General features: G+C 44.6%; 1 protein-coding gene across 4 annotated transcripts in view; it reads right to left on the bottom strand.

The window, feature by feature from the left end:
- SBF2 (SET binding factor 2) overlaps positions 1 to 18,447 on the bottom strand; it is a 210,325-nt gene that overhangs the window by 63,085 nt on the left and 128,793 nt on the right. For all 4 annotated transcript variants that reach the window (XM_075838160.1, XM_075838161.1, XM_075838162.1 and 1 more), the window contains exons 15-17: positions 17,826 to 17,935; positions 14,385 to 14,534; positions 5,284 to 5,352 (exon numbers count right to left, since the gene is read on the bottom strand). In XM_075838160.1, coding sequence (XP_075694275.1) covers positions 5,284 to 5,352; positions 14,385 to 14,534; positions 17,826 to 17,935 — 329 coding nt within the window. The remainder of the gene's footprint in view (positions 1 to 5,283; positions 5,353 to 14,384; positions 14,535 to 17,825; positions 17,936 to 18,447) is intronic.

Below are 18,447 nucleotides of genomic sequence, written 5' to 3'. Positions count from 1 at the left end.
ACTCCAGAGCGGCACTTACTATTCTGCTGGTGGAGACACTGTGCACATACATTACTTATCCTGTACTGATCCCGAGTTATATCCTGTATTATACTCCAGAGCTGCACTCACTATTCTGCTGGTGGAGTCACTGTGTACATACATTACATTACTTATCCTGTACTGATCCTGAGTTACATCCTGTATTATACTATTATACTCCAGAGCTGCACTCACTATTCTGCTGGTGGAGTCACTGTGTACATACATTACATTACTTATCCTGTACTGATCCTGAGTTATATCCTGTATTATACTCCAGAGCTGCACTCACTATTCTGCTGGTAGTCACTGTGTACATACATTACATATCCTGTACTGATCCTGAGTTACATCCTGTATTATACTCCAGAGCTGCACTCACTATTCTGCTGGTGGAGTCACTGTGTACGTACATTACATTACTTATCCTGTACTGATCCTGAGTTATATCCTGTATTATACTCCACAGCTGCACTCACTATTCTGCTGGTTGTTATTGGATACAGAAAGCTTATCGACAGATATTCCACTAACATCTGAGCGGAGCTCCTTTCATGCAGGGGCAGTTATTTTCTTCTGTGTAGACACTGAACAAGCAGAGAATGCTGGAGATTGCTCTGATTTATAGAGCGACTCCACTGTAAACTGTTACAAAGTGTTTGGTTGACATCTTTATTACCTATGAGCAGCATAATACTTATTGGTTTTTTTTCATTTCCCGTTAGAGATCTTAGACTTGGCTGAAAACAAAAAGCTATTAAGATTGAAATTGTTGATTCGACCCAATCCAGAAATAACGACAGATTTTGGAAATAAGAGGATCACAGTGTTCGGAGCTCGGCTTATCCCAAAAGACCTGGTCCAACGAACAGAAGACCCAGCTATTCTGGTGGAGTAATAATAAAGTTTTGTGTTTTGATTTGATGCGGTAATTATGGGCCGCTCCGCAAGTGAAAGCTGCGCAGTGTTCCCTCCTGCTCTTTGACAATTTCCCAGAAATCACGTTCTTAAATGTAACGGCTGCCATGACTCTATTCTGCCGCTGATCACAAGCTTACCGTTTATATACACAACGAATCTATGTGAACAGTGGAGGCACTTTGTAAATCCTGAATCACAGCCTGTATTATACTCCAGAGCTGCATTTACAATTCCGCTAGCTTCTGAGCAGAAATATCCCAGCATTGTCTGCATGTTTAGTGCCTGCACAGAGTGCCCCGTTTATTTGTATTCTGGCTACTGCCATCATTACAGGGGTGGGTCATGACCGACATTTATGGCATAGCCACAGGATATGCCATAAATGCCTGGGAGATGTGGGGGCCACCTGTGTGCTACGACATTTCCTAACTCCCATATACTTCTATAGGAGTTCCAGATACAGTTTAGCTTAGTATACTCGTCTGTTTCCAAAACAGCTGGCTTGGCGGGTTTAAGGGACCTTTGTGTGGTAGATCGGTGCAGGTCCTCGATGTGGGACCTGCATCTATGAGACATTTATGGTATATACACACGCCATAATAGTCTGCCATAACACTACACCTTTAGGCTAGACACTGCACTGTCACCTGATGTAGGAAAAACTGCTCCCTGCATTATAGGAGCTCAGCTAAATTGTTAGGGGGGAGTATGTGCACAAGCTTTTGGTTTCCAATAATTGAGAGTGCAGCTCAGGAGTATAATACAGGATGTAACTCAGGATCAGTACAGGATAAGTAATGTAATGTATGTACACAGGGATTCCACCAGCAGAATAGTGAGTACAGCTCTGGAGTATAATACAGGATATAACTCAGGATCAGTACAGGATAAGTAATGTAATGTGTGTACGCAGGGATTCCACCAGCAGAATAGTGAGTGCAGCTCTGGAGTATAATACAGGATATAACTCAGGATCAGTACAGGATAAGTAATGTAATGTATGTACACAGTGACTCCACCAGTAGAATAGTGAGTGCAGCTCTGGAGTGTAATACAGGATGTAACTCAGGATCAGTACAGGATAAGTAATGTAATGTTTGTACACAGTGACTCCACCAGCAGAATAGTGAGTGCAGCTCTGGAGTATAATACAGGATATAACTCAGGATCAGTACAGGATAAGTAATGTAATGTATGTACACAGTGACTCCACCAGCAGAATAGTGAGTACAGCTCTGGGGTATAATACAGGATTTAACTCAGGATCAGTACAGGATAAGTAATGTAATGTTTGTACACAGTGACCCCACCAGCAGAATAGTGAGTACAGCTCTGGAGTATAATACAGGATGTAACTCAGGATCAGTACAGGATAAGTAATGTAATGTGTGTACGCAGTGATTCCACCAGCAGAATAGTGAGTGCAGCTCTGGAGTATAATACAGGATATAACTCAGGATCAGTACAGGATAAGTAATGTAATGTATGTACACAGTGACTCCACCAGTAGAATAGTGAGTGCAGCTCTGGAGTATAATACAGGATGTAACTCCGGATCAGTATAGGATAAGTAATGTATGTACACAGTGACTCCACCAGCAGAATAGTGAGTGCAGCTCTGGAGTATAATACAGGATGTAACTCAGGATCAGTACAGGATAAGTAATGTAATGTATGTACACAGTGACTCCACCAGTAGAATAGTGAGTGCAGCTCTGGAGTATAATACAGGATGTAATTCAGGATCAGTACAGGATAAGTAATGTAATGTATGTACACAGTGACTCCACCAGCAGAATAGTGAGTGCAGCTCTGGAGTATAATACAGGATATAACTCCGGATCAGTACAGGATAAGTAATGTAATGTTTGTACACAGTGACTCCGCCAGCAGATATAATACAGGTAATTTATGGATATATAATCTTCAGATCATGTTTAGAGGTGGACACAGCCTTTACTTCGATTTAACTAATTTCTAGATACCAATGAAAATCTCTTTTCTTTGGCTTTAGAAGTATACAGGTTTTTTCTCCTTCCCGTCCCACACATGGCAAGAAACTACTCTACGGTGCACATACTTTTAAATAAATGAGGTGTAGGAGTGCGTAGATCAGATTTCTAGGATTAATCAGGTTCTGAAGAATTTCTGAATTACTGTTATGGAAAGACCCGGTCCGTTATTAATACAATTCTTAGTATTATTCTAATGAAGGACGGCAGCAACGGAGAATTACTACTACCTCAGTTAAGACTACAACTCCTTTATGGAAATCCCTATAGTAAACGATGTGAGGGCAGAACGTGATCGAGGACAACAACCCCTTCAATAACACAAATACATATTCTACTGGATTTTTACAAATGTTCACTGAATTTAGATGATATATTTGTACAGATGCAGCAGAGTTGAGTTTATAATTTGCCGGGATAATAACATGGTGTTGTCCTTGGTCTTTCCGTGAGATGATGTAGGATCCATTATGCCCTACAGAGGGTGCTATTTGCGCTGACAGGATTTGGGAGGTGATTGAGCAGTGAATGTAGAGGCAGAGTAGGGAGCGCAGCCTCTGTAGGACACTCCTGGGCAGGGGAAGTTTCGGTTTCCTGACAGGGCTCACCTTCTATTAGAGGAACGTTCCTCCTTGTGAAGTAATTGTCTCTTTCTTCCTCCATAAATTCCAGAGCGCAAGGCCGAGCGGATCATGTGATCATAGGGGGCAATTATTGACAGGTACCGCGTGGAAAACCGAAGACGCAACAAATGATCAAAAGTGAAAGGGAAAGTGATGACCGGAATGTAGAGGTCACACAGCGGGGCGGACATGGTCACTACTGATCAGCCAAACCCGACCTCCAACCTGCGAGTCTCCAGCGGGAATACAAGAAATGCTGGGAGTTGTAGTTTATAAACAAGCTGGACAGCTATGGGCTTGAAGCCATTGAGCTAAACGAGCTGCAGAGCTGTGGGGATTTTCGGCAGAACAAGTGCGACATCTGAACCCAGCCTTAGGCCCCATGCACACAAACTTATTTTTGCAGCCGCAACTTCTTGGGAAGCAAGGCCTGTAGAGCAATGAATCCAGATAATGCACCCGATACAATGTATCTTTATTACACACTTACACACACACACACACACACACACACACACACAATGTAGTTTTATAATGCACTGATAAAATGTATCTAGAATTATACACGTGCTACAATGTATCTTTATCACACACACACACGCACACGCACACACACACGCGATGTATCTTTATTATGCACCTGATATTATGTATTTATACAATGTAACCAATACAATGATAGATGCATCTATATAATGTACCTATTAACCTGTCCTACAGTCAGCCCCTCCTCATCTGGTAATGGCTGATAACAGCGAGAAATACATTATATTCACTGGTCCTACAGTCAGCCTTCCCACAGCCTGAAATGGCTGACAGCAGAGAACAATAGGCTGCATTTATCTGCACAGCCAATGGAGAGAAGACAGACTGCCCCTTTAAGAGAGAGTTTTAGCATCTCCCCTCGTGAGCGCCAGAACACACCCGTCTATGAATTTAATTACGGAGATTGTTAATATGAGCAGATTAATTACAGAACTATTTCCTAACTGAGGAGAAGAATTTTTACAGTATGAACCCAGGAAGTCGGGGTCGCCGCGACCTTCGCGGTTTATGTAGATGACGAGTCGGTGTGAATCATGGTGGATTTCCTAAATATAAACGTGTCTGAGTCGTGGTAACACAATAAAGCCATCGCTGCCGGCTCTGCGCGCTTTTAATAACGTTTGGGGGGCAGTAGTCAGACCATTACCCCCCTCCCCCCATTGCACAAGTGGATGACTCCCCATGAGTCCGCTCGGTGAGGATTAACCTTTCCCGTCACTGGAGTGGGACGAGGAAAACAAATAAATCCAGAAAATAAAAATATCAGCGATCACGAGAAATGCAGATTCACAATAAACAGCGGCGGTCATATAAGAGACGTCTGCAGTTAACCCCTTCCGTCTAACATTGCTCTGCCCCCCCCCCTCCCCGTGTAAATCAAGCCCAACATTGTGTAAAAGAAAAGCTCTGCAACATTGTGTTTTTATTTTCCCACTTAAGTTGAAGATTTCTGCTTGCTGTCAGTGAATAGGAACATTTGGGCTTATATTCCGAGGCTGAAAAAACTAATCCTGATCAAATACTACTCACAGCTGAGGGTTTGTTACAATTGCATCCGGCCTAGACAATCCTCTGTCTTTCTGTAACGTTTACAAGTGCGGCCACTTCTTCAGATTGTAAAGCACATACAAGGGAGAGGATACAAACAACGTGGCACTCACCCGGCAGAAGGCGGTGGCGAGCGGCAGAAGCTGCGCTGCGATGTTATATTCTTCACAGCTCGAACAGTCCTGAAATAAAACACAAAAGAAGCGGAATGAGGGGGCGCTGACACCTTCAGGGACTTCATACATTTATACAGTCCCCCCCCCCTACGGTGGAAAAAGTGGGGTTTAATAAAAAAAAAAAAAAACATTCTGGCGCCCTCTCCACGCACTCACATGATCGCAGTTTCCCAAAGAAGCCGTTCCAGGAACATTTTCTACATGATGCCGATTGCGGAGAGACCGTGAATGAGCCCAATAATTTGTTCCCGATTTTCTAGTTGTGATGCGTGAATGAGTCCCGCAGACTCCATTATTACTGATTAGTGAGATTAATGGGGATCAGATTTACAATTATACAGTAACATTCCAGTAATCCAGCACCCGGTGGATCAGTAATCTGTTACTCCGGCACTGGCAGGTGATTATACTACTGGAGGATGGGCACCTTTTATAGAAAACCTCCAGATCTACAACATGGGGAACGTCTAGAACTGTAAAGGGATTTTTGGATGTAAAACACGTCATTCCAATAATCCAGAATTTACAATAATAACAGAGCATTCTGGACATTTGGACTTGTGCCGCAGTGGTAACAGCAGGAGGACTATGTTATATGTGTATTCCTTGACTTCTGGCGGCCATGACATGTGTATGACTAAAGCCGAGCGGGCGGCTGGAACGTGGCCGCTGACCGGAGAGGACGGGCCTCAGCTGATGGATGGCAGCGCCCGGGTCTGCCCAGCAGTAAACATTTTTTATGAGATTTTCCATCGTCACATGCGGAAATAATCACCCACCTACACGTACAAGCGATTGGCTAATGTGGCGTTCAGCGCCCGAGCCGGGGGAGGGGAACACAGGAGGAGGCCGGGCCGTACACATCCCAATAATGCAATTATCTCATTATTCCTCCTCATAAATGGTTTCCGCTCCGGCAGAACTTTCCATCAGATCTTCTGAAAAATGTTTGTGAACTTCTAAATCCCAACAACAAACATGGCCGTCTGTGGGGGTGTGAATACTAACGGAACGGCGTCATACTGCGCCGGTGGTGGCATCGCGGTGACAGGATTACACTAGGACACGATGACTAGATCTACAACGGGAACGGGAGACCACGAGCAGTGAAGAAACACCGATCATCGAGACATCGCAACCTCTGTCCCCTGGGGATTGTGCGGGGTCAGCGCGGCCCAGAGGCGTTCATGACAAGCGGTGACAATGATAAAGATGGCTACATGCGGGGACAATATTAACGCCGGCGACAAACTGTGACTGATAAAGATGGCGACGAGAAGGACAACTATGGCGACAAGAGGTAAAAAAATAAGAATGTTGAGAAGCGGTGACAAAGATAACGATGGCGACAAAAACAAAGACAAGCGGTGACAATGATAAAGATGGCGACATGCGGGGACAATATTAACGCTGGCGACAAACTGTGACTGATAAAGATGGCGACGAGAAGGACAACTATGGCGACAAGAGGTAAAAAAATAAGAATGTTGACAAAGATAACGATGGTGACAAAAACAAAGACAAGTGGTAACAATGATAAAGATGGCGACAAGTGGTAACAATGATAAAGATGGCGACAAGTGGTAACAATGATAAAGATGGCGACAAGTGGTAACAATGATAAAGATGGCGACAAGTGGTAACAATGATAAAGATGGCGACAAGTGGTAACAATGATAAAGATGGCGACAAGTGGTAACAATGATAAAGATGGCGACAAGTGGTAACAATGATAAAGATGGCGACAAGTGGTAACAATGTTAAAGCGGCAAATTTATTATGTGTGTCTTTTTCAGTTAGAAAAAGGGTCTAGAAAAAGGGGTGTGGCTTAGAGCGCCATATTTATGGAGCAAAATATTGGTGTAAAGTGCGCCAGCTGTGAGGTAAAGAAAGGGGTCTGAAAAGACATTAATCATACAGCGGGCGCCATTGTGTACATTTGGCGCAGTTTACACCTTTCTGGTTTTACCTGAACTTTACAACACAATAATAAATCTCCCCCAATCTCGAACGCGATTTATACGATTTCATCCGTTTTCACTTCTGACTGGAGATTTAATTATGTTAATGACGGCGATTGCGGATTAATTGCAGCGAGTTCACGATTTGGGTGACAATACAATCTGCTGCTGCTGTAGAATGTGACTTTGGCTGGTCTGCCGCCACATCTGACTCTTCTTAAGTCGGGATGCCATGCGTGTTTGTCATGGGGCCCCTGCTTATAAAGATCAGTGAAGCGTGTCTGAGGAATGGTTGAGATGCCGGGTCCTCCTGACATGCCGGGTCTCACAGTGGGTTCCTTCTGCAGGGTCCTGGTCTAGGTCTTAACCGGCAGCTGCTGTCATGGCGTCGCCTCCTCGCTAATACGTCTCTTCGTTAGCGCAGGAAATAAACACAAACTCTCATTATCCCCAAAGCGGACGACATCAGAATGTGCTGAGTAGTCGCCGCCTCAATTATTAGAGAAGCCAACGCCAGGAATCCACAGAAAAACCAGACGCCCCCAAAAAAGACGCCCGCGCTGCCGCCATATACGATCAAAGGACGGCGAGCAATAGCGCAATCAGCATCGCCCAGCAAGACCAACAATGCTCTGTCCAGAATGACAACATTTCACCTAATCTGAAGTCTTAAAAATGGTGACAAGTAGCGTGGCCACCTTTACGAGGGTTGTGGTCCAACTTTCCCAGACTCCTGAATGGCAAATCTCTCTCGTTATCCTGCAGTACACGAGTGGGGGAACTATCACTGCGAAACTGGGAAGTCAATGTTCTTCAAGGCTGCAAAACAACCCCTGTAATTGCAGTCATACTGATTGTCTCCCATCTTTCCCAGGTTCCTGAATGGCGCAGTACATGAGTGGGTGATGTATTGCTGCAAAACTAGGGAGATCTGTAAGGAAGGAGTCTGGGAAAGCTGGAGGACAATCCCTGTGGGGGCTGTAATGGCAGTCATACAGGTTGTCATTCAGCTTTCCAGGAATCCTGAATGGCAAAACTGCCTTGTTATGCAACAATAAATGAATAGGTCATTATGTAGCAGTACATGAGGAGATGATGTATCAGGACTATGCATGTCTACCATTCAGGGATCCAGGAAAGCTGCAGGACAACCCCTGTCAGAGCTGTAATTGCAGTCATCCTGATTACCACCCATCTTTCCAAGACTCCTGAATGGCATATATGCCTTGTAATGCAGCAGTACATGAACAAGTGATGTATTTTGGCCTAACTAGTCCTGTGTTGGCCATCACGTTAGGACAATACAAGGTGAGATGTTGTGAGCGCTCACGTGGAGGCCTCTCAGATACGAAGCTTTTATTAGCGCACCGCCGGCGCAGACACAAACCGCTCCAGACGGCGAGATGTCTGTCTTATATTAACTGCTAAAAATGCCCGAGACGAGTTACACACACGAGCGCGAGTGCTTCTCATTACAGAGCTATTTGTGCAGGGGAAGAGTCAAGAGCAGAAATCAATCCCGTTACCTCTCCGCGCGGCACACACTGACCCCCAACATGGCAGCGGCCAGGAGGGTGATGTAGTCATTCTTACAGGGTTTCATCACAGGATTGTTCTCTCACATGGAATCAATGCAATGAGTTGTTGATGGGCCATAGTTCAAATGTTACAGTTGGAGCAGACTCTTGTGGAACTAAAGGGGGATTTCCAGTTTTATGTAAATAATAATCATTCTATTGTAAGACAATCCACAACTTCGTATGGACTTTTTTTTTTTCTTAGAGCATATATCATCGGCTTTACGCCACTTTTGTGGTGTTAAAAAGTTGCAAATTATGGCCGACTCCATACTTGCGAAATAATTTGCAACATTTTGACGGTTTCTGGTTCTCTCACCCGAGGAAAAGCCACCGGGGTTAAGAAATAAAAACGTGGCCTCCCCTGGACTAACATTTACTACAATTTACTCAAGAAATTGGGTCAAATTACAGCGCAAATCTACGCCAGCTCATAGGCGTGCGTATGTATCCCCAGTCTTAATAAGTCCCACCCATTGTGTTTCAATTCCTCACCATTTTCAATATCTCCACTTGCTGTCAGTGTTTGAAAACATTCTGATTTAAATCAAGGGGCTGAAAATGCCTCCTAACCTAATACTTCTCACAGCTGAGGGTTTGGTACAATTGTATCGTCTAGACAATGTGTGACTCAAGACAAACATTTTTACCTGCACTGCTACAATGTAACAAACTAGACAAAAGAGAGATTTATGCGGATGATGGATTGAGCTCCCAGCAGATTGTATAGACTGGATACAACTGTAGCAAACCCTCAGCACTGAGAAGTATGTTAATGTTTACACTCACTGACAGCAAGCAGAGATTTTGAAAATGGTGAAAGAATGAAACTGTATGAAAACCGCTTTAATCTTAATAAAAATAAAGCTGGAATAAGATGCAACTAATTATCAAGCGCACACCTTTTTTTTTTACTTGTTAAATCTTTGGTTGTCCGTGCGCCTCTTAATAAAATCAAAATGTGTCAGACCAAGGCCGGCCGTGCCTCCTATTTAGACGTTTTGCACACTTTTTTTAATAAGTGTCGTAAACGGGTGAGCCAGGAATGAATGCGCTGCAGCTGATGAGCAAATCCCCGACAGGAGTAACTATAGGGGTACAGAGGTTTACCCGTCTGCCGCATCAGTGATATAAATGGCATGTCATGACTCGGGCCCTGTCTAGGAGCCTGGCACATGCACGGCCGCTCCAGGGTCATCACAGCACTGACACATTGTGACAACTATCTTCAGGTGTGGTACAGATTATGCTGACACTACAGCTCCGGTGTAAGCTCCTCCTCATAAAGAGCTGCGGACAGGTAAGAGATATATATATACTGTGTGCATGCAATGACGTTCAATGGTTCGGAACGCAGCACCTCAGTGGTCCAAGGATGTCGAATTACAGGACTTGCACGTTAATCACTCCCCCATTTATAAAAACGCACATTGCAGCGAGGGGGCAGGAGACGTGGGGTCAGGAGACGTGGGATCAGCAGCAGGAGGCGAGGGGGCAGGAGACGTGGGGTCCTCAGCAGGCGAGGGGGCAGGAGACGTGGGGTCAGCAGCAGGCGAGGGGGCAGGAGACGTGGGATCAGCAGCAGGAGGCGAGGGGGCAGGAGACGTGGGGTCCTCAGCAGGCGAGGGGGCAGGAGACGTGGGGTCCTCAGCAGGCGAGGGGGCAGGAGACGTGGGGTCCTCAGCAGGCGAGGGGGCAGGAGACGTGGGGTCCTCAGCAGGCGAGGAGGCAGGAGACGTGGGGTCCTCAGCAGGCGAGGGGGCAGGAGACGTGGGGTCAGCAGCAGGCGAGGGGGCAGGAGACGTGGGGTCGGCAGGAGACGTGGGGTCAGCAGCAGGCGAGGGGGCAGGAGACGTGGGGTCGGCAGGAGACGTGGGGTCAGCAGCAGACGTGGGGTCGGCAGGAGACGTGGGGTCAGCAGCAGGCGAGGGGGCAGGAGACGTGGGGTCGGCAGGAGACGTGGGGTCAGCAGCAGGCGAGGGGGCAGGAGACGTGGGGTCAGCAGGAGGCTCTGGGGGTACTTACACTTCCAGGAATCTCAGATATTGGCACTAAATAAACGAAGTGACCGTGAAGAGCCGACCTGAGTGCGCAGATCCGTTATCAGCAGAGCTAAGTATAGAAAACGTGAGTCACCGGCTAAATATAGAATCGCCATAAACACGTGGACGCCGAGCCCTGAAGGATCTGTATTGTTCCTCCAGAACTGCAGCAGGAATAATCTAATCCCCCCCATACAGACCCGGACACAATCCTATTACTATTATCAGAAGTTCATACTGAAGATCACATTGTGCCCCCAGGATTAGGAAGCGGCTGTTTGCCATAGAAACTAAATTGGGAGAACGCGGCCGCCTCTAAATACCGTCTCGGCCGGTGGGACGGGGGCTGGGATCCGCACAGATCAGAAACGTATCACGTGTCCTGTGGATGAACCATACATGTCTATGATGGGAATACCGCTCAATCACTATATAGAATAAAAAAAATCAGAAACTTTCTAATATACTTTGTGTTTCAAGTTATTAACATTTTCAAGATCTCTGCTAGCCGTCAGTGAACATAATGATTCTTGTTTACATCCAGAGGCTGAGGGCTTGTTACAATTATATCCAGTTTAGGCAATCCTATGTGAAATCAAACATCAGCAGCAGAACATCTCTCTCCGCCGGTCCAGATAGTTCGCAACAATGTATCAGTGTAGATAAAACGTAACAGTGTACAAGGACAGACATTGTTATGTAGATGGTGGAGATATTGTGCCAGTTCTACAGCGTTAACCTAGTCCTGTCTACATAGCTGATGGGTTTGTTACAGAATATCAGTGTAGGTAATACTCCGTGAGCAGCACAAATCTCTCTCCTGTCCTGGACTCCAGACTGCTAGCAATTACCTGCACTGACACATTGTAACAGGCATATCAGAAGTAAGTAAAACTAAGCCAAAACAGGTTTTCAGCCTTAGAAGAATGATTCACATTGACTGACAGCAAGCAGACATCTTGAAAAAGTTGAGGATTTAAAACACATAGTTTATTAAAAAGTTGCAGAACTTTTCATTATACAATAACCTTTATCTACAGAAGACCGGACACCGGCCCTTTAATGGGGTTGTTCCCCATAATACAGGGCCCGCTGCTGCGCCATTCACTTCTCGTTCGCATTTATCCGGTTTTGGGTGTTCTCCAGCAAACACATTACCAGAAAAGCGAGGAACCAGCTCCATTAATTCACCTGCGATAAACATCCGAGCGGATTACCGCGGTCCCCCCCCCCCCCCGGGTGACGCAGCGCTTACGGGAAGACTCGGACCCACAGCAATAATAGCCGCGGATCTGTAATCTGTGTGTAAATCCTGCGTCGCGTACATCGTGAATATCACCCGCGGATGTGGACACCGCCGTGCTGCTTCTATGTCCGGTTATTGTCGCATCCGATTTTACAATGAGAACGGCGCCGGTGACCGCAGCTTGTTATCGTGAATAACAGGACGCAGCCACTTAACCGCGATGTATTCTTGGCAGCCTCATCTAATCTGCTCCTGTCACTGCCGGGTCAGCAAACCGTGCGAGGGCACAAGTCCCAGATCTGCGAAACGTAACACGATATTATAAAAGCAGAAAAACCAGAACCTCGCGGAGGAGCTCGGGAACAAGTCTGAAACGGCAGAAAACTGGCGATCTCCGAAATACCCTAAACATCATCTCCAGCTAAGGCTTCGGTATAATGCACCAGGTAATTTAGTGTAAATCTGCAGCCCACAACCGGCTCAGTGTCTGTACAAAGCGGGCTCTGCTGACCTGCATTGTAGGAGATGTAGTGTTCACATGAAGCACAGTGCAGTAATGGAACCTATCGGAATCTTCCATGACGCTGCGTGGGAAATAAAGTTCATTACAATATCGCAGCTTCTAGCAAATTGCAAGCAGCCGCCAGCAGAACTTAAAACGCAGCTCTGGATGTGACTGGAGTATAAGAAATAAGTGAAACAAGATATTTGCCGAGTTTCTCAGTATTGTATGTGAATGATAAGGGAATTATGATCTTAATTTGCGGTTCATTTTATGAAGGGGATTTCTGCTCCCAGAAGACTTGGAGGCAGCTTTTGGGTGGGGGTTCTGAATATACTGGACGGGTCAGCGCAGGGAATCAGATAGCCGGTATCTCCGGAACGCGGCGGCAGAGATGTTGTATCCCACAGTAAACAGGCATTACAGATGTTTAACATCACAAATAACGTTCCCAGCACAGAATAAAAATGTACGGAATGAAAAGTGTCGTCGCCCCCCCCCCCCCATCCTGGAAGGGGATCAATAAAAAGCCATAAATCTCATGATAATTGAGGGAACACACAGACGCGGCTGATAACCGCACTTCGTAGAATCCCGCCGTTTATGACATCCCCGTCCATAATAAAGCAGCTGCCGGTCACATCAGTCCTGGATCTAACGGTTTCTATATCACTATAGGATCCATACAGGTTGTCACTCAACTTTCCTCAGACCCTGAATGGCATAGAAGTCTTCACTGTTACATCTTACTGCTCTGCCTGTGTAAGTCCCACTTTACGTCTACCATGCTATACATGAACCAGACGGATCAGGATGAATTCCAACCCTGCAAAGTTCTAAAACTTTCTATTATACTTTGTGTTTTCATTTCTCAACATTTTCAAAATCTCTGCTTGCTTTCTTTAAATTAAGACATTCTTGTTTACATCAAGAGGTTGAAAACCCAGTCTTAGCCCTGCTCACACAGCTAATGTCTTTGTTACAATGTATCAGCCTATAAATCCAAGACAGGAAAGAGATTTTAGCTGTTGCATTAAAGTCACAGATTATCTACATTGATACATTGTAACAAATTCTCAGCCTTGCTAGGTATCTGCAGATTTTCAGTCTCTGAATGCAAACAAGAATGATCCCACTTACTGACAGCAAGCAGAGAGCTTGAGAATAGTAAAGAATTCAACACAAATTGTAGAATTGACCTGCATTTCAAATCAGATTCTGTGAGGAGATCTAGGAGGGGACTTGTGTTTAGTCAGGTCTTAAACTCCAGTCACATCCAAAGCTGCATTACATTTTTGGCGGTTTCCTGCAAGCTCCAAAAAGCAACCTGGTTTACGGTCTGTACACAATATGGTCTGCTGCGATGTATTCTGGGAGTAGTAGTGTATTGTATTCCATAATTAATAAAACAGAATTTAGTGTATTATAGGACCCCAGCTGAGCAGTTTGGGTTGTGCCTGTCACTACAGTGAGGAAAAAAAACCACCCTCTGTTCCTAACAGTAATAAGTAGAAATGTGAATGCAGCTCTGGATGTGACTGGAGTGTAAGACATGATGTAATGTAAAAACAAAGCATCAGAAAAGTTTATCAACATTATTTGTAGAGTCTCAGTAAAGGATCTTTGATGTAACTTGTGGATCACTGTGTGTATAGAGTGAGGGTGCAGTGTAGAGCATGGTGGATATGTTGACGTTGTGCTGCCCATTACCTGTAGAGTGCAGTTCATCATTCTGATGATGTAATCGAACTGCTGATGGTTGAGGATGGTTCGGTTCTCCTTCACGTGGAGGCCGAGCTCCTCCGTCAGACACTGTCTCGCAGCCTTCCCTTTCAGTGCGCGGAGCGCGGCGGGCAGCGTCTGGAGAGACAGAAGGATTGTTACTTGTGACTGACACTTCATTACTGCGAGAAAATATGTCCTGGCAAACACAGACTACAGAAGAGGCCGAGCTGAGAGGAAACACGCTCAACATGTGCAAAACCTGCGCCCGAAAACTTCACTACAGCGGCTGATAACAGAGAACAAAATGTTTACACTGGAGGAAAGAGAAAAGCTACAAATCCCACGACGGAGAAGCAAGAGAACGAAATAGAACCATGAGATAGAAAGAAAACAACACAAATTATACAGAGAAGATGCCGTCCGATTATAAAGACGTATTCACAGCATCTGTTATTATTGCCTGTGAATATGAAACAGAGCGGATCCTTAAAGGGCCAGTACACCTATAAACGCCCTGATAGCGTTCATATAAAAAGAAATGTTCTCCATAAACAGCAGAGTCACTATGTATATACATGACATTACTTATCCTGTACAGATCCTGAGTTACATCCAGTATTATACTCCAGAGCTGCACTCACTATTCTGCTGGTGGAGTCACTGTGTACATACATTACATTACTTATCCTGTACTGATCCTGAGTTACATCCTGTATTATACTCCAGAGCTGCACTCACTATTCTGCTGGTGGAGTCACTGTGTACATACATTACATTACTTATCCTGTACTGATCCTGAGTTATATCCTGTATTATACTCCGGAGCTGCACTCACTATTCTACTGGTGGAGTCACTGTGTATATACATTACTTATCCTGTACTGATCCTGAGTTATATCCTGTATTATTCTCCAGAGCTGCACTCACTATTCTGCTGGTGGAGTCACTGTGTACATACATTACATTACTTATCCTGTACTGATCCTGAATTATATCCTGTATTATACTCCAGAGCTGAACTCACTATTCTGCTGGTGGAGTCACTGTGTACATACATTACATTACTTATCCTGTACAGATCCTGAGTTACATCCTGTATTATACTCCAGAGCTGCACTCCCTATTCTGCTGGTGGAGTCACTGTGTACATACATTACATTACTTATCCTGTACTGATCCTGAGTTATATCCCGTATTATACTCCAGAGCTGCACTCACTATTCTGCTGTTGGAGTCCCTGAGGATCAGTACAGGTTAAGTAATGTATGTACACAGTGACTCCATCAGCAGAATAGTGCGTGCAGCTCTGGAGTATAATACAGGATATAACTCAGGATCAGTACAGGATAAGTAATGTATGTACAGAGTTATATCCTGTATTATACTCCAGAGCTGCACTCACTATTCTGCTGGTGGAGACACTGTGTACATACATTACTTATCCTGTACTGATCCTGAGTTACATCCTGTATTATACTCCAGAGCTGCACTCACTATTCTACTGGTGGAGTCACTGTGTACATACATTACATTACTTATCCTGTACTGATCCTGACACTATTCTGCCAGTTGCTAATACCTGATCTTGAGCTACACTATCTTATACTCCAATAACATCCAAAGCAGCATTCGGGACTCTGCTGACTTCCTGTTTACAGAGTACTGTGCATTATGGGAGCTCAGGTGATGGTAACCCAGTTAGTTTCATGCTCTTAGATCAAGGATCTGACAGAAACAATGCTCCGTCTCAAAGGGCAACCAGCAGAACCGTGAACACAGCTTTGAATGTGACTGGTAATTAAGACACAAAGTATCTCAAGATCAGTAAAAGGCAAGTAAAATATTTGCAAAGTTACTCGACCTAGGTTGAGAACAATCTTGTTGAGTGGAGGTGCCCTTTAAATCCCGCCAGCAGACGCTTTATTTTTAATAGTCTCAGACTGCAGAAAACACAAGGCATGCTGGGATTTGTAGCGGTACCGCAGCCACGAGAAATCCAGAGGTTTCCATCCCCCGACACAGACTATACAGAGAGTCACATAGTTTCCGAATAACAAATAGACGGTTGTTTGGAAGACAAGTTGTGAGATCCGTTTTTTTGATGTCTATTGTAGGAAGTGACAGACGAGATATGAGACAGTTGGCAGGAGATCTCAGAGGGAACAGCACGAGATTCAGAAACGACACGTTCCAGGAATATCGCAGGAGGAGCGGCCTGACATTACATCCATCCTGTGGCACTGGAAGAACGCCCAGCTTGGTCCCCGTAGAGAGAGACTGTTCCTTTAATGTAGAATTATCAAAAAATAAAAAAGCCACAGGAAGTGGAATGTGTCACTGACATGTCCAGCTCCTCCACAGGTTGTCATCCAGCTTTCTTATACTTCTGAAAGGCAACCATCTAGGTTATACAATTATAGGTTTCCTGCTCCCCTCATGGCTGTAACACTAGGCACATGGCTATCCTAGAAACCAGGAAAGCTGATCAATTATTACAGCAGAACCCCACAGTATTATCATTCACCCACCAGCAGAATAGTGAGTGCAGCTCTGGAGTATAATACAGGATATAACTCAGGATCAGTACAGGATAAGTAATGTAATGTATGTACACAGTGACTCCACCAGCAGAATAGTGAGTGCAGCTCTGGAGTATAATACAGGATGTAACTCAGGATCACTACAGGATAAGTAATGTAATGTATGTACACAGTGACTCCACCAGCAGAATAGTGAGTGCAGCTCTGGAGTATAATACAGGATGTAACTCAGGATCACTACAGGATAAGTAATGTAATGTATGTACACAGTGACTCCACCAGCAGAATAGTGAGTGCAGCTCTGGAGTATAATACAGGATGTAACTCAGGATCAGTACAGGATAAGTAATGTAATGTATGTACACAGTGACTCCACCAGCAGAATAGTGAGTGCAGCTCTGGAGTATAATACAGGATATAACTCAGGATCAGTACAGGATAAGTAATGTAATGTATGTACACAGTGACTCCACCAGCAGAATAGTGAGTGCAGCTCTGGAGTATAATACAGGATGTAACTCAGGATCAGTACAAGATAAGTAATGTAATGTATGTACACAGTGACTCCACCAGCAGAATAGTGAGTGCAGCTCTGGAGTATAATACAGGATATAACTCAGGATCAGTACAGGATAAGTAATGTAATATATGTACACAGTGACTGCACCAGCAGAATAGTGAGTGCAGCTCTGGAGTATAATACAGGATGTAACTCAGGATCAGTACAGGATAAGTAATGTAATGTATGTACTCATAGACTCCACTGTTTATGATAGATTGATTCTATATATGTTCTGTACATGATGGTCTGCGCTTTATTCCCGCTCTGTATTATCTCATTTTAGGATAGAAAATACAGATATAAAACATGAACGGGAGGAAATACCTTTTCAGTTTCCAGTATTTTGTTCTCGAATATACAGGAGATGCAGTTCCGCACAACTTCCAACCTTCTGGCGCTGTTGAAGACGGAGCTGGACTTGTCCACTATGGAAACTGAATGAGAGCAGAGGAGAGTCAGAGTGCAGTAATGAAGTGTAAGCTCTGTGGGCCAGGCTGAATGCAGTAACCCTATGAGAATTATCAGAACTACATAACTGGATATATTGACTTCAGGATTCTAGGAAAGCCGGGTGAAATATAGAAAAACATTTACGGTGCATTTTTCGGGGCCTGTCACCAGGGCAAACAAGCTGTAAGAGATCACATGAAGCTGAACTAGAAAATAAACCATTAGGAAGGGGCGCAAACTTATATGGCGCCTTCCCACAGGGAACTGTAATGGCGGCCATATAGATTGTCACATTAAATTCCCCAAATGATAAAGCTGCTTAGTCAGTCAGTAAAACGCCTCCCAACCCTACAGTGTTGAACAATCTAGAGAGATTGGACCTCTCAGGAGATTGGGAAAGCTGGGTGATATAATAAGGATACAAATTATTACTACTATTTGCCAACTTGCCAGATGACTCAAGAACTTCTATTTGTGTTTTTGTTTTTTTTAACTC

The sequence above is a fragment of the Rhinoderma darwinii genome, chromosome 9 (genome assembly GCF_050947455.1).
Source record: "Rhinoderma darwinii isolate aRhiDar2 chromosome 9, aRhiDar2.hap1, whole genome shotgun sequence".
NCBI classification, from domain to species: domain Eukaryota; kingdom Metazoa; phylum Chordata; class Amphibia; order Anura; family Rhinodermatidae; genus Rhinoderma; species Rhinoderma darwinii.
The sequence above is the reverse complement of the archived record's forward strand: the minus strand, read 5'-3'. Positions and strand labels throughout refer to the sequence as shown.